This window comes from Taudactylus pleione, unplaced genomic scaffold, assembly GCF_031769625.1.
Source record: "Taudactylus pleione unplaced genomic scaffold, aTauple2 ptg000067l, whole genome shotgun sequence".
NCBI lineage: Eukaryota > Metazoa > Chordata > Amphibia > Anura > Myobatrachidae > Taudactylus > Taudactylus pleione.
In genome coordinates, this window is record NW_028284469.1 from 1,575,792 (window position 1) to 1,600,437 (window position 24,646).

Here is a 24,646-nt window from a genome sequence, read left to right on the forward strand (position 1 = left end):
ACCCCTATAACTTGCTTGAAAAACAAGCAAATTAACTGTTTAAAGAACGTGGTGTGCAAGTTGCGGAAGGTATACTGGGTGTAAGATCTGTCAATAAATGAAGGAGCTGACTTTAGGTTTCAGCAAGTTCAAATTAAAGGGACTTCCTTAATCTAAAACACGGTCATATAAACTGTAGAGGACCTTCAAGTTTCCCAGCAGCTGTAAATGTGGCTCACATTGCAGGATACTGAAGAAGGACTTACTGTATGTACTTTGAAAGAATAGCTGCACAAGTATCGTAATATGGATTCATCGCTTGTTACTAGAAGATGGAGGAAGAGTGCTATTTACAAAATAAAGTCTTGATAAAGTTTGCGAATGAAACGCATCAACAGCTGAGTAGTTATATCTTCCCTCAACCAGAGTTGCAAATCAAGAGACCATACTGAAGTTTCATTTGTACTGTATGATTAAATGTCTTATTTTTTCTCTATATACAGTATATCTTTTTTCATGTCTTCTTCAGCGCTCTATCCATTCATTTTCACTCTTTTTTCCCTTCATCTATTAAACTTATCAGCATTTTATTTTTTTTTAAATATAGATAGTCCCTGGCTTTACCTTTTTTCTATTCCACTTTGCTATTGTACTTTTTTGGGATGTCAGAGGATTAGAGGATGGTGGAAGATAATACTCTTTCTGATTTTACCTCTGTGTCACAGTGTATACGTATTGCCAATCAAAGTGCCTTGCACTACAAACAACTAATATACCATGACTAAAATATGTGTCACAAAAAGGTATCAATCTAACAAGTAAAACAGGAAGTCATGGAAGACAGAGTTGCAAATGTATCAGTCAGTAATCTACTGTGCACTGTAGTAAGGCACAAATAAAATATTTAATATGCTGAATCTCCAACAGATATCATTTTGAGGCCATATTTCCATAAAACAAACATAACCTACAGGAGTCTAGGAATCCACTAGTTCTAACTGAAAATGCATAACTCTGAGTATATAGTACCAAGACTTATCTATAATAACACTGGTAAAAGTGAAGGTAACTGAAATAGGTCACCAAAACAACCAGCATGAACAGTATCATATACAAATAGAACTGCCTTTTGTTGTTTAAGGCCTGGTTCCTATAATGAAGAACAGTTAAGATTCATTTCAATGTATATTAGCTACAGATGTAAATGCTATGACTTAAGTAATGCATTTATTACATTTTCACAATCTGTTATTTGTATTTCATTTTATTATGGACCAATAAAAAGTTTCTAAATGTTAATTGGTATCTTTATTGGAAATTGGATAAATGTTATTGAGTTGAATATCTGTAAGGGCATTTTTATCCAATAAAGATGGTTAGTTTATCATCCACATGTATCCCCAATGGAGACAATGTATTTAATATATAAATCTATTTGGATTCTGTTTAGCTCAGTTATTTTAACATCACCATGTCTCCAGTGCTGACAAGAGAAGGAGGGCCAGAGGAGTGGGAATGAGCCCCCTTGCCCTAAGTGCCCTGGGCCCTCCAGCTGCAACATAAAGATGCTTTTGCGCTGCATAAAAAGACACGGTCATTGCTGCTTTAGTGTCCTCTCTTAAGTCAGGACCTGTATTATTAATGGTGCCTTTGAGACCTTTTTGAGTAAGGATAACTGGGGATATGTTAAGATTAAATATTACTATGTTATGTGTTGTTTTTATTGTCTGATTTATGGGGGCAAGTTCTCCACTCCAGATATGGGCAATATTTTTATCTTATTATTGTGTCTGATTATTGAGCTTTAGTTTCATTTACTTTTTTTACTTTGTATTTTTTTTTCTATTTTATGGTTTATGTATTATTTTAGCTAATACATATGAATCAATTTCTGCATCTAAAAAATTACAAGAGCCTGCTTATTGATATTTATTTATAGCCTGATTCAATGTTATTACCATTATTTAATGTGCGTCTAAGAAACCCCTATATTTTGTGCTGCGTAAAAAGACGCAATCATTGCTGCTTTAGTATCTTCTTTTAAATCAGGACCTGTATTATTATGTTTGCATTTGAGATCTTTTTTGAGTAAGGATAACTGGGGATATGCTAAGATTAAATATTTCTATGTTGTGTGTTGTTTTTATTGTCTGATTTATGGGGGCAAGTTCTCCACTCCAGAAATGTGCAATATTTTTATCTTATTATTGTGTCTGATTATTGTGCTTTAGTTTCATTTACTTTTCTATCTTCCTAATTTCCATACTGATTATATGTTACAGCCATTCATGCATCATCAACATGAGGTGACACTATTTTCTAAATGCCAGACAATAAATATGGAACAAGAAAATTATCACTAATACTTTCCATCACTGTTGAAATTCACTATTTTATATATTGTACATAAATTTTTTTAGTTAATGTGAGTCTTACAGGTGAGGATGTTAGATCACTTATTCTTAACTGGTTCTCCAAATCTTGAACCTTATATTTCAGTTCTGTGTTTTCTGTTTCTAGCTCCTGAATCTGCAACACAAACACACAACATATTACAATAGTCAAACATATTTCAGCATACAGTGCCTACAGTTTTATTTGGACCATTTTTGTGATATCCTCCAATGTCCTGCATATTGGCTTCAAGTCTTTAGCTTGTAGACACTGGGATCCTGGCAGCTCTGGTATGATAAATATTCACATCCAGTAGGTAATCTAATATTTAAGCTATGTTGCTCTACCTCTTGTAACTTTCTTTTCAACAATTGTAGGAAATGTGTCTGACTGTGTGTGTCTGGATCCATTGTGTTACTAGCTGTTGCTACTGGTTCAACTGTGTTGCTAGCTGTTGCTACTGGCCCAACTGTGTTGCTAGCTATTGCTACTGGCTCAACTGTGATGCTAGCTGTTGCTACTGTCTCAACTGTGATGCTAGCTGTTGCTACTGGCTCAACTGTGTTGCTAGCTGTTGCTACTGGCTCAACTGCATTGGAGAGTCGAACAGAAGCCTCATGGCACAGAAAGGGAATTAATGGGCTATGAGGTAAGACACTGATCAAGACAGTCTGGTTTATTAACAAATGACCAGTCAGCAGGTGCAGTGATTGTCAGGAACAAATTGGGTCTGTAACACTATTCTGTTTACTTGACCGAAAGTGATATAGAAAGAGATATAAAAGACATTAAAAATATATAATAGATGGAAGAAGGCAATATATTTCAATCGGAGCTTACATTCTAGGGGCCTGATTTAGACTTGTACACTAATGCCAGCACTGATGCGAATGTGTACACAGATGCTATGGAAAAATATGCAAATTTCACAGATGCCGGGTGATGTACTGTGCCACCCCCGCCAGCAGCTTAGCAATGCCAATCACCTGCATAATAATAATAAGCAGCAATGTCTGCAGATCCTTTGCTTTGGCCATAGGAAATGAGACTCCGGAGCCATATTTCTTGTAGACAATGCTACTGTTTTTGAAGCTTGATCATGGGAGTATTTGCCATCTTCAAATGGCGGTTGCTCTTGCACTCAGCACTCACCCTGCTCCTTCCCTATGGAAAGGAGTCCTGGGTTGCGTAGAGGGATCCTTTCAATTCCCTCCACCTCTGACCAGCTCCTTCCACCAGATGTCAGGGCTTTTGTGCACCTCCTAAATGAGCAGTGAAAAGATTTGGGAAAACAGCTGATTATCGGAACAGCTGTCTCCACACCGTAGCAATGATGAATTGCTCCGGTGCTCATGGCAAGTTGAAATGTTAATTATCGGGGTCCGCTCTGACCCTGAAAATTAATTAATGAATGCAGGAGAAAAAATCCTTTATTGTTGCAAGTAGCTGAGGTCTAAAAGGGTAACCTCTTTTTAGAAATGAATTTAGGTACAGCATCAAGGGGCAGTCAAACGCTGTCATTGCTGTAACTGCCAGAATTAAATGGTCACAAAAAATCTTAAAAAATAAAATAAAATATTTTATTAAAAAGATACATGAGCCATATTATTAGTGAAAGGTGTAATGTTGCCATTGTTTTGTTGGCAACTGTAGCATCAGTTCAAACTGAATAATTAACCTTCAATATTAACTAAAAAATATAGGGGGTCATTCAGACCCACTCGCGAGCGGCAGTACGCTCGCAAGTGGGTCGATGGTCCCCACTGCGCATGCGCACGACGGAGGGAGCGGCGAGCGAAGGACTTTCCATCGCTCGGGGTCTCACACCAAAGGGGGCGTGCTGTCGATGTCGATGTTCCCATGGGAACGCCTACCGTCTGAAGCCGGCCCCACTGACATCACTAGTGATGTCAGTGGGAGTGATTTTGGCTCTGATAGAGCCAAAATCACTCCTGGCCTTGCGGCTGGGAAACCCAACCGCAGGGTTTCCCTCGCAATTCCAATGGTAGCGATGGTCAAGAACATCGCGACCATCTTTTTGCACGCTCGTATATGCTGTGGGTGGTGACCCACAGCTATACGAGCGTCCAGGAGGACGCTCCATATTAATGGAGGAGGGCCCTGATTCAGAGCGAGCACTCTGGTCAGAGCATCCGGCTCTGAATCAGGGCCTTAATTCATTTTGACAGGTTTTCTACGGTAAAACATAAACTGAAGTTTTGTGGTCAATCCGAAACTCATAAGTTTTATCCCAGATAGTTATAACTTATAAATATCAAATGTAAAAATACAGTGTGAAAATCTTACCAACCACAGCTCTTCAAATGAGTAATTCAGTGGTTCCCAAACTGTCGTGGAGCACTTGCAGTGGTGCCATGGGTTGGTGGTCTGGGACCAAATTAAATTATTTATGGTCAATGTGATAGGCTAAATCAGTGCTGGGGGCTGCCAATGATAAAATATGTGGACAAACATAGGCACAACACTGTCCATCACTACAGAACTGAGCCTAAAGATGACATTTAAGCACAATTTACTTAACTGAATGATTTTTTTCAGCATCTCTCAATAATAAACTTTTGGCCTTGGGGTGCGGTGAGAACAATGCTGATAGTCTAGGGCACCATGATTCAAGAAAGTTTGGGAACCTCTGGTGTAAGTAAAAACCCAATTGAAAAAAAATGATATTATTCTATAGAGGAAATATTGTGTAAAGATTTACAGTAACATTTGCACTTACTTTATTAAACTAATAACAGCTACTTGGACAAATGAGCAGTGTCCACTTTTACTACATACATCAGGTCAGGCTGTTTGGTTTATCGGGGGAGGTTACTGCCCATCACTAGTTGCTGTCGCCCTTGTCTGACTAAACAGTTTTGAGACCCTGCATGCTGCAACATTGGGCTAATGGGTTGGGTACTGGATCCTGGCAGTCAGGAGAATATCTAACCCTCCCCTTCCACAGCCTAACCCTCCCCATCTTCAGCCTAATCCTAACACATCCCCCCTGCAGCCTAACCCTAACCCTCACCCTAGTGCCTAACCCTCACCCTTAACCCTAAACCTAATCATCCATCTAACCCTATCACTTACCATTCGGGATGTCAGCGGTCAGGATTCTGGAGCCGGGTTTCTAACTGCTGTCAGGATTCCAGTGCTGAGATTGAGACCATCGGCATCCCGACTATTGGGATGCCGACTACATCCCGAGCTAATTGTATGGTGTGGCCATCTTAGTTATACTACTAATTTCTTACAGAGTATAATCTCGAAGACAAATTATATTAATATATATTGTATAGAATTGGGTGGCCAATCCCCAGATTGGCCGGGATTGAATCCTGAGATTGGAAGTTTCCAATCCCGGGATTTTGGGTTTGGCCATAAATTCTTTTTTGTAAATGCCAGGCAGCACTGAGCACCAGACGGCTCAGACCCTGCCCGGTTCCCCTGCCCCGAGCTCTACGCATTGCGCAGTGTGACGTGATGACAGAGGTTACACTGCGCAGTTCAATGCTAGCCACACAAAAGCTGGTACCCACCCTTCTCCAGCCTGCAGCAAGAAAGTTCCTCTGTGTTATCAAAATATTTTTTTACACCAACCCAATCCTGGGTATCCCGGGATTGAAAAAATGGCCCGGGATTGACCACCCTAGTATACAGTAGATCATCTTAATGCGAGTTTATGGAATTGTCAATATATTGTAAGTATACTTTCTCCAGGAAAGGATATACATATAATTTATTACTTAATGCTGAATGTAAAACTTGTTTTTTTATTTTTCCTATTCCCTCCTATGATTGTCTCACCAATAGTCTGCAAAAGTCTTCTGTGGTGAGTTATTCCCAAATGGTAAGGCAATGGTGCGCCGGCAGGTCTAAAACAGAGCAGGCAGGTCTAATACAGAGCAAGCAGGTCTAATAGTGAGCAGGCAGGTCTAATACAGAGCAGGCAGGTTTAATACAGAGCAAGCAAGTCTAATACAGAGCAGGCATGTCTAATACAGAGCAGGCATGTCTAATACAGAGCAGGCATGTCTAATACAGAGCAGGCAGTAAGGTCACACACTTACCCTTTTTTGCAATCCAGCTATTTGTTTCCTTGTTTCAACATCTTTTCCTCCGGACTCGAGAAACTTTCTGTATGCCAGATCAAACGCTTGTCCGATAGTTAACGTTATCTCTTCCGCCTTTAAAGAAAGTCAAATATATATTCTTAATTAACTCATCGTGCCTTCATTCAATTTAACCCTTTCAGGGTTTTCCCTTAGACCAGATAACCTGATCAATGTTTACATTCTCTCAAAGAAAAAAAATATATTTTTTAACGGTATAAATTTTTACTTTTACATTCTATCCAATTGCTTATTATGTAAGACACATTACAGTTTCCTTAGGTCGCAAGATAACATAAATAACTTTTTAACGTGAATGATTTTTTTCTAATGTTATTTGTTAACACATGGGTCAATGTCTTTGGAGTCACCTGGAGTAATACTCATAGTTACCGATCTTTCGGCTACCTCCTCCAGTAGGAGGCAGCTAGGTCAGCATGTGGGGGTGGGGCTCTATGGAGGTGGGTGGGTCTGGGGCAGAGGGAGGTGGGGCTCAGTTGAGGAGGGTGGGTCTGGAGGCATGACGATGCAATTGGATCATCGTAGACACACCCATGCTATGCAATGCCAAGATTACCGGCATTGTGAAGTGCAGGGCAAAGCCATGATGACACAATTCAATGCAAATCGCGTCATTGGCCGCCTGTGTCGCTTACTTCACTGGGGAAGTGGACAGCCATGTGGCCCCAGCACCCAGGAGACTTGTTCACCTTTTCCAAGTGACCGGGAGCGCCATCTGATTTTCAGGAACCTCTAGGCCATTCCAGGAGTGCAGACAAGTATGGTCTTACTACTAGATCTAGGTGCATTTCCTCCACTATGTGAACATTACTGCTGTATCTGTACAGACCCAGCGCAAATGAAACAAAAAATAAAAACAAAATATTCCTGCACACACATATACCGGCCACATGTAAAACTAATATTTGCATTATATGTGAAAGGACACCTACCTTTAAGTGAAAATATCCTGCACCTGGAAACACTATGCTGCTATACAAGGCTGCTAATACATCTATTGTTTTTGCATGCAGGGTAAATACTGACTGATTTTGCATGTAGCCCACTGCAGCAGTGACACTGGGTGCAGGGTGCCGTTCCAGTAGCAAGGGGCGTGGAGCAGCGATCGCACATGACGCACACTCCAAGTTACAGCCGTGAATCAGACTCTACAGATGTGTCCTTACTCAGCTTTGCTCTCGGCTCAGCACATATCCATTTCCGTGGCGCCTGATTTTGGACTCGATTTTTGCGCGTGTACAGTATTTTCCCACTTTCAATTGCACAATAATTAGCATAAAGGCAGCATAATATAAGTATAAAAGTCACAATATTAGGGGAAAAGTAGCAAAGAGCATGAAGACTAATCAACATAGGTGTCTATACATAAAAGTGACAATGCGGCTAAACATGGAAAACTCATGTCATACATATAATACAATGATCTATGACATACATGACACACAACAATGTACAGTCTGACAACATGATTTTCCATGTTTAGCGGCATTGGTACATCTGGGTGTGAATGAGTCTGAATCTGTGCGCAGAGCGCTGCGATGCAGAAACAGCAACTTTTTCTCATGTAAAGTTCCGTTGTGCTTCATCTGCGACTTTCTATGTGTATAAAATTAATTCCTGTGTGGTTACAGTTGCGGCTAATACCGACAGCGGCAGCCCAGCGGGTCAAAATCCTGACAGCTGAAGGTAAGTACCCTAACCCTCCCTTCTCCCCCTCTAACCCTCCATCAGGGGTGCCTAACCCTAACCTCTCCCCCAGTGCCTAACCCTAACCTCCCCCCCAGTGCCTAACCCTAACCTCCCCCTCAGTGCCTAACCCTAAGCTCCCCCGTTAGTGTCTAACCCTAACCTCCCCCATTAGTGCCTAAACCTAACCCCCCCCTCTCCGCATCCTAAACCTAACCCTCCCAGGGGGGTGCCTAGCCCTAAACCCCCTAGTGGTGCCTACCCCTAACCCCCTCTTCCCCTACCCTAACCCTCCTAAGGGGTGCCTAAACCTAACCTCCCCCTCCCCGCACTCTAAACCTAGCTCTCCCGGGGGGGGGCTGACTAGCCCTAAACCACCCTAGTGGTTCCTAACCCTAACCCCCCTTCCCCTATCCTAACCCTACCAGAGGGTTCCTGACCCTAAGTCCTCCTGAGGGTCCCTAAACCTAACCCCTCCATGGCTTGACGCTAAGACACCCGGCTTACCTTCGTTCGGTATGCCGGGTGTCAGGATTCCGTAGTGGGGCTAATGATAAGTGTCGGGATTTCGATGCCTATCTTTAGTCCCATGACGGGATGTAAGTGTCGAGATATCGTCGGCCAGGATAGTGCCCTCCGATATCCTGACCGCATCCCACAGTCACTGCTCAGCGCCTCCAGTACACTTTGAGTGGTGTTTCGCTGAGTCTGCAATGTGCACAAGATACTAAATTGAAAGAAAATGACATCTCTCGGAGCTTTCCAGTTGCGCCGTGCATCTCGCGCCATATGCCATATAGGTGCTAGGTGTATGAGGACACATCTGTAGTTATTATTTAATGGAATGTACCATATAAATGGTAGCTATGAGCTGATTGGTTGCTACTGGCCACACCTCAACTTGTTCTTTTTAGAAGGTTTCATAAATCTACCCCTTATGTTGAGAACTGAAGAAGTGACACAATGATACAGAATTCTGTTGTCTCCTGAGAACAATTATGTATAAACCTTTATACAGTAAGTCCATTGTAGCATCAGAACTACCGAACAACTTGTTATGGATCCTGGCTGGTGCATATGAAACAGGGGCTATTAGTGACTGCGCAGCATGGTGAGCTACAGTAGGGCTGCAATATGTGCGCTCCTTATGTACAAAGGGCTCTATTTATTAACATTATTTTTACTAAAATAAAGTGAAAAGGGTGTTTTCACACCCTTTTCATATTATTTTAGTATCACCTAAAGTTGCTAAAGGGCAATTGGAGTAGAATTCGTAAAATTCTACTCCAAGCCCTAATTATCACTTATTTTTAGTAATCAGATCGCATTTCCCATAATTGTAATGGGAAATGTGATCTAGCCAAAGTTACTAAAAATAAATGTGAAAAATGACCGGGAAAAGCCATGTGATAATAATGCCACCTGGAGGTGGCGTTATCCAGGGTCTCCCCCAGTTACCGGATTCCTGCTCCGCTCTAACGGGCAGAGCCCGGAGCCGGCCCCAGTGATCAGCTGTGTGGTCTAAAAAGAAAAATAAATTAGTAAAAAAAAAAAACGTACCTGAGTCCAGAGACCGGAGATCAGGGCTCCGGTGATATCTTCCCTCCGGTCAGCTGATCTCCCGTCCTGCACTAGGACCCGGTCATGGACCCGGGATGTCAGTTGACCGGAGCCACAGAGGACATCACCGGAGGTAAGTGTAATTAAGGGATGGGGGGTCGCGGGGGGAGGGGAATGGTCGGGGGGAGGGTGCGATCGTGGGGGTGGGGCTTAGCAGTGGCAGGTCAGCACATGCACGGGTACTTGTCATGGTATTTTTTGCAAAGAATACAGTGACAAGTGTGCGGAGGGGATTCGCATGGACAGAGCTTTATCGCAAGCTCTGTCCCTGCAAGGGATTTTTAGTAAATCCCTGTGATATTGGTTGAATTCGCAATGCAAATTGTGGCCCTGATTCAGAGCCGGACGCTCTGAAAGAGCGCTCGCTCTGAATCAGGGCCGTCCTTCTTGTTTTTCAGAGCGGCCTCCTGGCCGCTCGCATAGCTGTGGGTGACCACCCAAAGCTATAGCGAGCGGCCAGGAAGATGGTGGTGATGGTCAAGACCATCACGACCATCGGGCTTGCGACAAGACCTTTGTGGTAGGGTCTCGTGGCCGCAAGCCCCAGAGCGATTTCGGCTCTAACAGACCTGGAATCTCTCCCACTGACAACACTCATGATGTCAGTGGGGCCGCCCCCAAATGGAGGCGTTCACATGGGAACACCTCCGTTTGGGCAGCCACTCCCCCGGCCCGCCCACCAAAGGGGGCGTGCTGTCACTCAACATCGACAGCACGCCCCCTTTGGTACGAGACCCAGAGTGACGGAGTGCCCGTCGCTATCCGGGTCTCACACATGGGCACGACGGACCCGGCTCCATCGTGGGCATGCGCACTGGCCCACCATCGTCCCGGTTGCAAGCGCACAGCACTTGCGGCCGGGTCTGAATCAGGCCCTCAGTCGGTAATATCACACTACAATCTGCATTCAAACTGCAGATTGTATTAAATAGGGCCCAAAGTGGTGGTTAATCAACATTCTCTTTATTTTTCATCCTAATAAATTTATGGCCTAATTTGATATCATAGGATTGTAATATTTTATATTTAATGATAAATAGGACAGAAAACAAAAGGCACATACTGTATAAACTACATGTTGCTATAGTTTTTTTTTCTTTAAATATCTCCTATAAATGTAAAAAGACATTCTGTATTTGAATTTGGCGCGCGTCACTACAGATATTGTATCATTTAACATTAGTGACAAATTTGTCAGTTTTTTGAACTGACTGGAAATCTTTTGACTATATAACAAGTCATTAGTAGTTGAGCATTTCTGTCCGAATACTCTTTGTTTACAGTTTGTTAGATAATGACTTTCATTACGATCTGATTTGCCGGGTACAGAACTCTGGGGCTGATTCAGCAGAGGACGGGCGCCTCAAACATGCAGCTTTGCAATTCCGTCCTTGTGAAATATGCAAATGCAGCAGGAGGCGTCTGACACCTCCTGCTGCATCTGTGATCCCAGCGCTGCGACCCCGGATACCAGGGGTGCCGAGAGGGGGGGGGGACAGGTACTAATCACCCGGGCCTGGGCTTGCTGGCCCGGGTAATTAGTACCCCCCCCAACCTCACAGCAGCCCAGCACGCGCTTCGATCAGGACGCTGGGCGTCGGGCTCCCAGCATAGGCAAGATGACAGGTGTCGGGATTTCTACACTTGTCATTAGACCCTTGCCAGGATTAGACAGTCAGGATGCCAACGGTCGGCATTTAGACCGTCGGCATCCCGACATCATACCAAATGTGACTTAGACATATGCGCAGTACTTATAACATTGGCCGCTTGCGTGAATACTGTCATTGCACCTCTGCTTTAGACCCTTAGATACCTGAGAGAGTAGACAAGCCTCCCAGATTGTGCATAATCATGTTATTGTGGCCCATTGTGGGGCAGGAACAAAGTGATTTACGATGCCCCAATCCCCCCCCAATGTCATCAAGTCATACAGTACTACAAAATACCTCATCATTATATGCCTTATACTAGGGATGTGCGCCGACCCCCGGGTTTTGGTATTAGTTTTGGGTCTGTATCTCCTTCAAGGTTTTGGATCTGGATTTGGTTTTGCAAACCACTCTCAAGTGTTTTGGTTTTGGATCTGGATTTTTTAAATAAAAAAAAGATAAAAAGTTTTATAAACAGCTCAAATCATGTAATTAATGCAATCCAAAACCCGAAATTCAGATTTAAAATCCGAATTCCGATCCGCAAAAGGATCAGAACCGTGACCCGGATTTACCCGGATCTCCTCAGGAGATTAGAACCGCGACTCAGATTTACCCGGATTCACGAAATTCGGGTGGATTCGGATTTCTGTAGAACCGAACCGTATATCCCCAAACGTACAGATCGTTGCTACAAATTTCTCTAACTGTGCCTTGATCAGTAAAATGGTTTATTGTTTTATTTACAAGGCAATTACCAGAAATAATATTAGAATGAATGAGAACCAAATACTGGGTGCTATGGATGACAAACTGACAGACCAGGAGTATATAGCAAACATACAATATAGCATTAAAATGGATGCTCGTCAATATCTACCCATAATTCTACAGACAACACTCCCTGCATACTGCAACCATTAACAGTGTCTACATAGTCTATATACGGAGGGAGATGTCTCCTCCCCATAAGCGGCTTCCTATATTCTAGAGAGGTGATATATAGGTTACTAAAAAATCTCTCTTCGCTCTGTATTAAGGGCCTTATTCAAGTTGGATCGAGCTGCGAAAATATGCTAATGAATTCAACCGCAGCACTATACCAAGACGCCCATCACTGTATAAAGCCGCCCATTTCCCATGACAAGCATCCGCAAGTTAGCGAAAACATCGGTAACATAAGAACCATTCGCACAGTTGTGATTGACCTGACCCTACCTCATAAACTGCTAAACTTCCTGTCGCCATTTAAGCCTCTGCCAATGTATACAATCGCAAGGGCTTAATTATGCACGCCCCTGTAACGGCGTTCAAACGCACAGGCATGCCTGCATTCCACCGACCATCTCCCCTCTCCACCCCCAAACGGTCACTTCATGTCAATCACTATGAGATGGGACCGTGTGCTCGCTGCGATCGCTTCCCGATCGCAGCGGTTGGTCTGCGCACGTGCATTGTCATGCATACGTATGCGCAGAGCACAAACATCAACCGGATGCTATCCAACCTGAATAAAGCCATAAGTCTAAACTCCAAAGTTCCCTCATTAAAGAGGAGCAAATAAAGTAACAAAAATAAATCCAACCATGATAGACAATTCGGTGTTGGGTGAAGTACCAAAATGTTAAACATTAATGCAGAATATTACTTGCCTAGGGTCCGGCTGGTTGACCAATGTTTGCGGTGGTCTGGCAATGCTCTTCTCGAGCAAGAATACAGGGTGTTGGTCAGTAGAAAAGTTAAAATGTTGCCTTAGAGGGAGAAAAGAGTATTCCTATGTCTGTAATGGTCCAGCAAGGCTTCCTAGAGGGCTGTTATCATGGAGGCAGCATGCTGTCCATCAACAACAGACTTCTGGCACATGCTGGGGAACCTGCCAGGTTAAGTGGAACACCAGGCCCCAGCTAAGCACTATTCTGCATTAATGATGTATTTATGGAAAACTCAATCTTCATTACTGAGTTGAATTAACTTTTCAAAAAATTAAAATGTATAAACTACAGCCAAACACAACTCCTAGATTTAAAAAAAGGCCGTTTCTGTAACACGTACTGTATAGCACTTTCCAACAGATCAATTATCAATTCTGACAGGTCTGGTATGTTCTAATGAAAATCATCTGCCCAGCAACCACTCACCTTAGAGACATAGAAACATAGAATGTGACGGCAGATAAGAATCGCTTGGCCCATCTGTTCTGTCTTTTTTTAACCTTTTGGTAACCTCAACCCTATGTGATCCTGATTTATTTGTAAAGATATTCTCATGCCTATCCATGGGCTTGTTTACATGGTATGCATTCAGGAAGACAGCGGTCGAAATGCCGACAGCCGGCCTCCCGACTGTTAAATCCCGGCATTAGGACTAATAATAGGCGTTGAAATCCTGATGCCTATCATTATCTCCACACCGAAATCCCGACACCCAGCATACCGAATGAAGGTAAGCCTGGCATCAGGAGCGGATAGCCGCAGGAGGGGAGAGGGTTAGGTTTAGGGACTCCCGGGGGACTTAGGGTTAGGCACTCCCACAGGAGGGTTAGGCTAGGGGAAGGGGAGGTTACAGTTAGGCACAACCTGGGGGAGGTTAGTGTTAGGCACCCCCCCAGGAGGGTTAGGTTTAGGGTGTGGGGAGGGGGGTTTGGTTTAGGCACCCCTGGGGGGAGGTTAGAGTTAGGCAGTAGGGGGGAGGTTAGGGTTAGGCACCCCTGGTGGGAGGTTAGGGTTAGGCAGTAGGGGCGAGGTTAGGGTTAGGCACCCCTAAGAGAGGGTTAGGGGGGGAAAGGGTTAGGAATAGCTTAAATACTTACCCTGCCGGGATCTTCATTCTGCCTTCCGGCGTCGGTATCACATCCCCTGGGCTTTAGTCCGGCGGTATGTCATACCGATTCTAGTTACATTGCTCTACTGTCTTATTCCTTATTCCAGTAACATTTGCAGTACTCCCTAGCAGTGCTCGAAGTGTGCGAGTATGAAACAGTGTCATACCGCACTTCACTTCGGCACCCAGCGATGGGACTATCACTGTCCCAATGCCATCTGTTTAAAATAATGCCACGTCTCCACTCTCCCCGGCACTCACGGTCACCTTGCGTAGATGTGCAGTGCTCCCTTCCCCAGTGGAATTTGCATTTTCAGTCTGCCGCCGGCAGCGAACCAATCACAGCTCGCGAACCAGCAGCCAATTAGAGGCAGCCGCGTGGCCACTTCCAATCAGCTGCCAGTCTGCACGGCCAACACCAGACTCAAAATGCTGCTGGGGAAAGCGGGCACTGCACGAGGCGACCGTGAGTGCTGCGGGGAATGGAGGCGTGGTGAGTTCTCCATTAAAAAACGCATTACCCTGCCCATGGGCGCAGTCTGGCTTCAGGCCTGCAGTGCTTTTTAGGTGGACAGAAAGCCCATGTACCTGGGAAGTGTCCCTTGGAATTAGGCCCAGGTTACTGTCATTATTTTGAAGTGGGTTTATGTGTATCATGTTATAAGTATAACAATAACTATGTATCAATACAGGAAAATACTGTATAATGTAACGTAATATCTCTAGAAGTAAAATTTCCAGAAATGAATAAACTACGTAGTAAACGATTTCTTGACTTTACCGTAAAATACAAAACTTTTGATTATGAAAAATTGGGCAAAAGGCTGTATAAAGCATGAATGAGCGGCATACTGAATTAATAAATTGACATCATTTATAAGTTATTAACTTTCTAAGAAGAAATAGAAATTTAAATGAAAATTGTCTGAAGCAATTGATTTAGTCTCCTCTATAATGTTTCCAAATGAGACCTTCATTGCAGCAGACCAGCCGTAACTAACAGTCCACATTATAAAATGTCATTTGGCTTTGAAGAAGCCCAAACCAAAAATTGTAATGTTCAGAAAGATGAAGGCAAAACACATTGCTCAGTGGTAAAATGACATTTCACTACGGTTCTGTTAAAAAGCAAAAGTGTTACCTCCACAGTCTGTTACATTCTAATCCCATCTAATATATTTAGGACAGAGCCCAAATAGAATCTGTAACACATCAAAGAGCTAAGACTACAGCTTTCTAAACTATAGTGACAACACTGGAGCTGCCGCTGTGTATAGATCCATCCTCCTTTATGTAGATTAAGCTGTCACTCACTCTCTGAGCAATTGCATTAGCCTCCTGTTTTCCAAAAGTGCCCTCGCTTTAGTGATTTAGCCGCAAGATTTAATTTGGCAATTATGGCAGTCACATGACCACTTCCAGAAAAGCCATGACACCGACCCCAGGAACTCAATCCAAGTTGATCACCTAGAAACTATCTGATTGGGGATCTGTTTCTATGTATCAGGGCTAGCCTAGATATTTATTGCACATATAGGTGCAGCTATTTGATAGAATCTGTTCTGTATTTTGCTTCCTGCCCTGACCTTGATCTGGATATGACTGCTAATGTTTTGCCACCTGAGCTGACCCTGGCCTGGATATTGTCCCTAAAGTTCTGCTGTCTGCACAGAACTTTGGCTGCATTTGAGGACTGAGGTTTTGCTACCTGCCTTGGCTGCTGCCCAGATTGAATCATTGATGTTGCGATGCCAGCCCTGACCCTATCCAAGATATATTTAGAGACATATTCTCAACATTGATCTTGTACTACTTTTCCTCCACCTGCTTCATTCTGTCAGGGTGTCTGCTAGTGAACTCCAGCTTCACAGACCATAGAGCAAGTTAATTTCAGTAATTGCATTAATGCTGTTCCTGGCTGTGACTCCATTTCCTTGTAATGCCTGGGCAAAACCTGTATGCAAAAATTAATATATATATATATATATATATATATATATATACACACATACAGTATATATATATATATATATATGTATTTATTTATTTACATATATATGGGTTGGGTATGGGTACCTGGCAGTCGGGATGCCACTGGTCAGAATACCGACAGCGGTATCCCAACAGACAGAATTCTGACACCCATAGGTAAGTATAGTACTACAAACCCTAACTCCTACCCTAACACTCCCACCCCGATGCCTAATCCTAACCTACCCCTCCCTGCACCCTGACCCAAACCCTCCCCAGTGCCTAATCCTAACCTCCCACCCAATGCCTAAACTTAACCTCCCCCTCCCTGCACCCCAACCCTAACCCTCCCTCCCCAGTGCCTAAACATAACCTCCCCCTAGTGCCTAAACATAACCACCCCGCACCCTACACCTAACCCTCCCCCTTAGTGTCTAAACCTAGCCCTTCCCCTAGTGCCTAACCCTAACCCTCCCCTAACCCCCGATACTTACCTTCGGGATGCCGGCGGTCAGGATTCCGGCGCTGATATTTAGACCATCAGCATCCCACACGCCGGGATGCAGACTTCATATATATATATATATATATATATATATATATATAATTGATAAGTCCTGCATGCTCATGTTTTCTCCAGACAACATACTGGGGTGTTCCTCAGAGATATACTTAGGGTATCCCGAAAATAAACTCCACTCTACTACCAGTAGAAAGAAGGCATCCTCCAGGTTATTTCCAAATATTTACAGCTTTATTGTAGAATCCTTTAATTATAGGCTTACCATACTATCCCTTTAAACCGGGACGCTCATGAATTACACAAGTTCTGTGGCTGATTCCAGGCTTAGAGTCAGGCAACCACAGAGCCTGTGTAACTCATGAGTGTCCCAGTGTAAAGGAGTAGTATGGTAAGCCTATTTAATGACATCATGCCGATGTTTCGATTCTTTATGAACATTTATCAAGACTAAGCCACAGGCAACTTCATAACAAGAAGAGCTGCAATACAGGCATTAGATACTAAGTAAATTGGTCTCCTAGGTCCCTCTATATATACAAAAACAATCACACATGACACCCTATTAGCTTCCATGCCAACATGACTAAAAGTAAGGTACCTTCTATAAGCAGATTAATTCAGATATGTGAACAAGATCAATAGGTCATACTCTGATCCTAGAACACTACACTTATAGATGTATCTAGGTGCTATAGATTATATCTTGAGCCCTTTCTAACACTATAATAAGACACAATAGTAATAAAATTATCCATCGACAATATAGGTGCCATAACTAAAAGGCAGGGTCAAAAACTGTTAACAAAAAATTCTCTATGCTTTACTATTTTCACCTGGTGATTGTTAGAGTCCTGAGTATGCTGTGCAACATAGACTAAGATGTAGCCTCACTGGGCTCTAGATATGCCTGCTGGTGGGGTCAGCTCTATACCTTTGTCTCAGGGGTCTGTACAGGAGCTGTGTCAGAGCTTGTACAAAGGCCACTTATTTGGTATCACTACAGAGTAGACTGAATGATGGAAAATATATTCCCAGTGAGACCAGCACATCTCCAAACCATATAGATCTACCTGATTATACAGTAACGTGGTAGCTCCCTCCCTGCCCAGAGACACCAGGTGGTTGGGTTTATACTGTATCTCAGTTGGTCATAGCCTATAAGCTTGTGGATGGTGCATCTGACATTTATCAAATTGAAAATAATGTCTCATATCCTGTTCCTTTCCCTACTAAATACTATACCATACAGGCAGCCAGTACTATTGTTATTTTTAAATGTAGTAACTTTGGGCCTGATTCAGACCCCGTTGCAAGCGCTGAGCGCTCGCAACTGGGTCGATGTTTGCCCACTGGGCATGCGCACGACGGAGCCGGCTCCATTGTGCGCATGCATGAGACCCGGCTAGCTACAGGTGCTCCGTCGCTCCGGGTCTCACTCCAAAGAGGGCGAGCTGTCGATGGTGATTGATAGCTCGCCCCGTTTGGTAGGCAGGCAGGGGGGGTGGCTGGCCAAACGGAGGCATTCCCGAAGGAACGCCTGCCGTTTGTGGGCGGCCCCACTAACATCACCAGTGATGTCAGTGGAGAGATTTCAGTTCTATTAGAGCAAGAAGCTCTCTGGGGCTTGCGGCCATGAGACCCTACCACAAGGATCTCGTCGCAAGCCCGATGGTCGCGATGGTCTTGACCATCGTGACCATCAACCTGGCCGCTCGCAATAGCTGTGGGTGGTCACCCACAGCTATGCGAGCGGCCAGGATGCCGGGAAAAAAAAAAACGCCCTGATTCAGAGCGAGCGCTCGTTCAGAGCGTCCGTCTCTGAATAAGGCCCTTTCTGCACAATATATTGCCCGCAGTACTATTGTTATTTACAGTGTAGGAACTTTCTGCACAATATATTACCCGCAGTACTATTGTTATTTACAGTGTAGGACCTTTCTGCACAATATATTACCCGCAGTACTATTGTTCTATAACCATAGAGGAGCATCAACAATAAAAATGGGTGTAGTACAAAAAGTTTACATGATGTCAACACCAGATACCCAAAAGGTTTTGAATTTCGACATAGACATTAGGCCGACCAGCACTATGGTGACATACACAAATGTTGACATGGTTAAAATGTCGACATGTTAATAATAACAACATTTAATATGTATATTTAACCCTAAACCCTAACTCTAACCCTATCCCTAAACCTAACCCTAAACCTAACCATAAAACTAACCCTAATCCTAAACCTAATTCTAAAACTAATCCTAACGCTAACAATAATCCTAACCCTAACCTCTAAAAAAGCCCAAAAATGTACTGTCGACATTCTGCAGTTGACATTCTGAATTGTCGACATTTTGACCGGATACCATTAAAAAAATGTGCAGACCGTCTTAATAACAGTATGGAAATACAAATGATCTTCTTCAATGTAGATTTTGAAATTTGAAAGGGTGCAGAAGTTTTGGTGTTTTTGGAGCTTAGCAGTGTAATCAGTGGTCCAAGTAAGGGAATGGGATTGAAATCCCGACAGCGGCAGGTAAATCACCAAACCCTCCCTTCTCCCCCCCCTAACCCTCCCTTAGGGGTGCCTAACCCTAAACACCCGGGGTGGTGCCTAACTCTAAGTGCCCCCTGGGAGGGCCTAAACCTACCCCCCCTCCCCTGCACTCTAAACCTAACCTCACCCAAGCGGCGCCTAGCCCCCCCTTCCCCTAGCCTAACCCTAACCCTCCCCAGGGAGGTGCCTAAGCCTAGTTCCCCCCGGGGTTGCCTAAACCTAGCCCCCACGGGGCTAAGTGCTAGGATCGTCCAGACTCACCTCGATCGGTCCGGTGTCCTTCAGCACTCCAGTGTCGGGATGAAGATAGGCGTCAGTATTCCACCACCTATCTTCTGCCCCTTGCCGGTCTTCTGGTGTCGGGATATAGAGCTTAATCATTTAGTCCGCCGGTCTATTAACTACCTCCCAAATAAGGTGATACAGCGTACCATTAAGAAATTAGTAGCTGGTAGCCGTGCCCCCTACCAACTTCTGCTGGCACCATTATTTGCACCAGTAAGCGAAACACAGTGCTCGCCGGACCCCAAGCCATGAGTGGCCGGAGACAGCACAGCAGCTCCCAGAGCGCGGGACATCCCCACGCCCTCATGACACAAGGCCACTCCTATTTTTTTATGCACGCGCACAGAGTACTAGTTTAAAACGAGACCTACTTGCACCACTGAGTGTAATGCCATTATAATGATCATATAGTACTGAGTGAGGTTGTCAGATTCAGTCTGACTGGGCAACATCTGGCTCAGTCCTTTCCGCTTCCATCTGACAATTTTCCACAATTCTCTTTATACATAAAACATTCTCAGGGCATAATCCATGTAATCTAGAGTCAGTCTGAATTATATAAATGTGTGTGGTTGGTTATTGGCAGTTGTAGAGCTGGCGGGTTTACTAGTTCATTATCAGATACTTTAAGAATGGGGACTTTATAGTTTATTCTGGACTGTCTAACAGATTATAGTTCAATCAACATTTCTTTTCTGTAGGATTAGGTTTGTTAGGTTGTGTTTCTGAGATATGTCCTCTTTAACTTGATTGCTACGTTGACACAGAGTTAAATTGGAGAACAAAGGGCGAAGAAACCTTTGTTTTAAACTGCATAAAGCTCAGTATGGGAAGTAATACAAATTAAACATCTTGATGCATTTTCTCATGACAAGTTGGAGCCATTAATGAAGATAAACATCTGCAGATTTCATCCGCCAAGTCGTTCTAGCAGTCTCCAGCCAAGCCAAACCCTTTTCATGTAGGACAGAAAACACCCTAAAACATCTGGCATACAGTACTTACACACTTCTCGCTATCGAACACATAGCACAAGTGCTTGTTGGACTCGGAATCCTTGCAGATGAAGGTAAAAATCCTTTTGTCCGTTTTATCATCAGCACAAAATGAAATCCGGTGTAACTGGCAGTTGTGGAGAACTTCCTACAAACAAACAGAAATTAACGAGCTTGATGGTGATTCTTCTACTTCTAAGAAGAACATAAATAAGGAAATAACAGGGATTAAACATTTCTTGAAATTCATCTTTTTCAACATTGAAAGCTGGTCATACTCAGTGTAGGTTTCAGCAATGCGGTATACAGCATCCGGGGGTGATTTACTAACCAGCATGGCACGCCGTGTGCGGTTTTTCAGTGTAGTATGACGGATGGTCCATGCACTATAAATACAGTAGCGCCCCTATTATGAAATTATAAACCAGATAGTATCAAACCCATAAAAAAATAATATTGGCTCTTAAATATAATAATCAATTAATCTTGGCTCCTTAATAAAAGTCTTCAATGAATAAATGACTACCACACTCATAACTAGCAAGTCAATGTGGTCTCCCTAACCGGCGGTGCGACCCAGCGACCGATGCAATAACACATTGAGAGTGCAGTACACACTGCACGATCCACCGTACGATGGCGTGATGTTATCGTTAAATGCTGCACGTAAGTACAGGGCGTTATTCATTGTATCGTCCCATCTGCTGCGGAGCACAGCAGATGGCATACGCGCATGCAGGGGGGGTTTCTGAGTAACTAGAAACCCCGCCTAGCCGCCGCTCCATCGCCAAGCAGCTACACAACTTTTTTTTTTTTAATTAAAAGAAGGAGCAGCCGGATTTCAGGCAACTGTGCCTGCTCTTACACTGGCTGGAGCTGGGCTGGCTCAGCTGGTTGACTGTAGGGGGAGCTGCTGCGGCAGCGCGCAGCTCCCCCCAGGAAGTTCTGATGGGGCATTGCAAGAGGGCCAGGCTGAGCTGCGCTGCCGCCGGGTGACTGACTATTCCCGGCGCTTTCTCCTGGACCTTCAGCCGCAGGTGAACTTATGTGGGGAGTGCCCAGTGGGGGAGGGGCTGCTGGCAGGGGGTTACTGCCAGTGGTGGTGTACATTAACAACTGATACTGTACTTGTTTGCCTGCGCTTATGTTTTTGTGTGAAAGAGGTGTGTGTATGTCCAGGTGTCTGTGTTAGAGTGTGTTGTGTCAGTGTGTGTGTAATGCCGAACTGACTGTCCATTATCCAAGTATATATATATATATATATATATATATATATATATAAAATATTTATTAAATATTTATTATGGCTAGATTCTTTTTTGGTATGGAAACCCCCCTTTCAAATTCCTGCATTTGCCACTGGATGGGATGATGCAATGAGCAACAACGGCAACAGCGGATCCGCCGTACACACTATATGACATGTACAAGCTATTGTTCCAATCTGCGCCAAAATGATATATTGTATGATACGTTGTATAGTCTGTACCCAGCTTTAGACATATTTATCTTATCTACTCATTTGTTTTTTTGTGGTTTGACATGACGTTTGCAAAACTGCAGCTTGATACATTGCACAAATTATATTCTGTCCACGGGGAAAATGTAATAAACTGTGTGATGAAGGCATCGGTGAGTTCCCGGCGAGTTTGCCCACTGTTTTAAAGGAGCTATCATTTAGCAGGCAAAACTAGGTTGGTTTTACCTTTTAAATGATTGACCCTTTAAAAAAAATGTACAGACTTGCTGATAACTCCAGATTCCTGCATGTAGTAGGTGGAATCGATATGACATACCGCCGGACATAACCCTCTCCCCTCCCTAACCCTAAACCTCATTTAGGGGTGCCTAACCCTAACCTCCTCCCCTACTGCCTAACCCTAACCTCTCCCCAGGGTTGCCTAAACCTATCCCCCCCTCCATGCACCCTAAACGTAACCCTAACCTTCCAACCCCCGGTGGTGCCTAACCCTAGCCCCTCCCTTCCCCTAGCCTAACCCTAACCCTCCTGGGGGGTGCCTAGCCCTAAGTCCCCACGGGAGCCCCTAAACCTAACCCTCGCCCCCCGCGGCTGTCCACCCCGGACGCCCGGCTTACCTTCGTTCAGTATGCTGACCGTCAGAATTTCAGTGGGTGGATAATGATAGGCGTCAGAATTTCGACGCCTAGTCCCATGCCGGGATTTCACAAGTCGGGAAGCCGGCGGTTGGGAAGCCAGCGGTCGGCATTTCGACCGCCGGCTTCCTGATCGTATACCATCACAGGGTATTACATTTACCCCCATATGTAAAATTTGACATTTAAAAAAAAAAAAAAGTTGTCTGATGTAGGGTTTTTGTTTTTAGTAAATAGTACGGTTTAAAAAGTACACATAAAATTACCTAAACACTTGTGGATTTCCTTAGTGCTTAGTTGATAATGCAGCACGTTAAGTGCACTTTCATATCACAAATATATACAATTTAGCTTGCATGCAATATTACACATAGACACAGGCCAGTCCCAAGGAAAGCAGGGTGTCTGCTCTAATCATCCTGCAGGCCTCTTGGATAGATTCATGCTTCATTAGCTAAGTGTGTGAGGAAAGATGTTTCTCCAGCATGTGAGCTGAAAGTTGAGAAGTCCTCTCCAATTACAGGAAGATAGGATACAGAAGTTATTTTTGTGTAATGTCTTCACTTTAAGGACAAACGAATAACAAAAATAAATTTGTTCCCTACAGCCTTTAGCCTCATCCTGACAGAACCCAGCGCCCAGGTGCACACATATGGGAGATTCATTTGCCTAGAACTATCCGTAGACAAAAGTTACTGCGTGCTGCAAGTATTTCTGATTTATTTTTTCAATAAATGATAAATGTTGTGAGAAGACCATACCGGGCCTAGGGAAAGAAGGAGAGATGCCCCTGTGTAAGGACAACTTTAATTCATCACCAGGTTGTCTGGGCACTGCAGTATTCTATATATAAATATGGGATAGGGATGGCCATCAACCATCAATGGTTAGCAATCATCTATGATTTTGACATCGATGGTGGATGTCCAAAGGGTCTCCGCCATTCATAGTAGAGACCCCGCAAATTTTATTTTTCCCCCAGTACAGGAGGCACGGTGCTTAGCCATGCCTACTCTGCCCCTATTAGCAATGAAGAAAGTATCTAACAGCGTTGGACGTGAATCCACAAACAGCCAATCAGAAGCAGTTAGCTAGTGCTGGCAATCATCATCATCAATATCACCCCATCATCAATATCATCATCATCATCATCAATATCAGCACCATCATCAATATCACCATCATCATCAATATCATCATCTTCATCAATATCATCATCATCAATATCACCACCATCATCAATATCATCATCATCATCATCAATATCAGCATCATCATCAATATCAGCACCATCATCAATATCACCATCATCATCATCATCAATATCATCATCTTCATCATCAATATCATCATCATCATCAATATCACCACCATCATCAATATCATCATCATCATCATCATCATCATCAATATCAGCATCATCATCAATATCACCACCATCATCAATATCACCATCATCATCAATATCAGCACCATCATCAATATCACCATCATCATCAATATCATCATCTTCATCAATATCATCATCATCATCAATATCATCAATATCACCACCATCATCAATATCACCATCATCATCAATATTACCACCATCACCTTTTTGAACCTTTACTTCCTAGAATTTTTGTTCTTTTTTGCCATTTGTATTCTGAACTTTATACAAATTCTGACCAATAAAAAGACAATTGTCTATATACATCTGTGATGCTACATGACTGATAAATATAGCTGCCAAAATAGTAACAGTAACTGCAAACAATAACTAAAAGTGATTTGTGGGTCATTGTTGTGTAAAAGTCGACTACTTTTGTGCAGCCATTACCCCAAAATATATATTTTTTATTATTTCTGTTTGACCTCTCCTTGTTTAATCGGGTGTTAACTGATCCGCATCCGCTCCATCGTGTTTT

General features: G+C 43.5%; 1 protein-coding gene across 7 annotated transcripts in view; it reads right to left on the bottom strand.

Moving 5' to 3' along the window:
• The window catches only part of GULP1 (GULP PTB domain containing engulfment adaptor 1), a 366,994-nt gene that overhangs the window by 49,829 nt on the left and 292,519 nt on the right, over positions 1–24,646 (bottom strand). For all 7 annotated transcript variants that reach the window (XM_088466954.1, XM_088466947.1, XM_088466948.1 and 4 more), the window contains 3 exons: positions 20,632–20,769; positions 6,450–6,566; positions 2,416–2,508 (listed from right to left, as the gene is read on the bottom strand). In XM_088466954.1, coding sequence (XP_088323080.1) covers positions 2,416–2,508; positions 6,450–6,566; positions 20,632–20,769 — 348 coding nt within the window. The remainder of the gene's footprint in view (positions 1–2,415; positions 2,509–6,449; positions 6,567–20,631; positions 20,770–24,646) is intronic.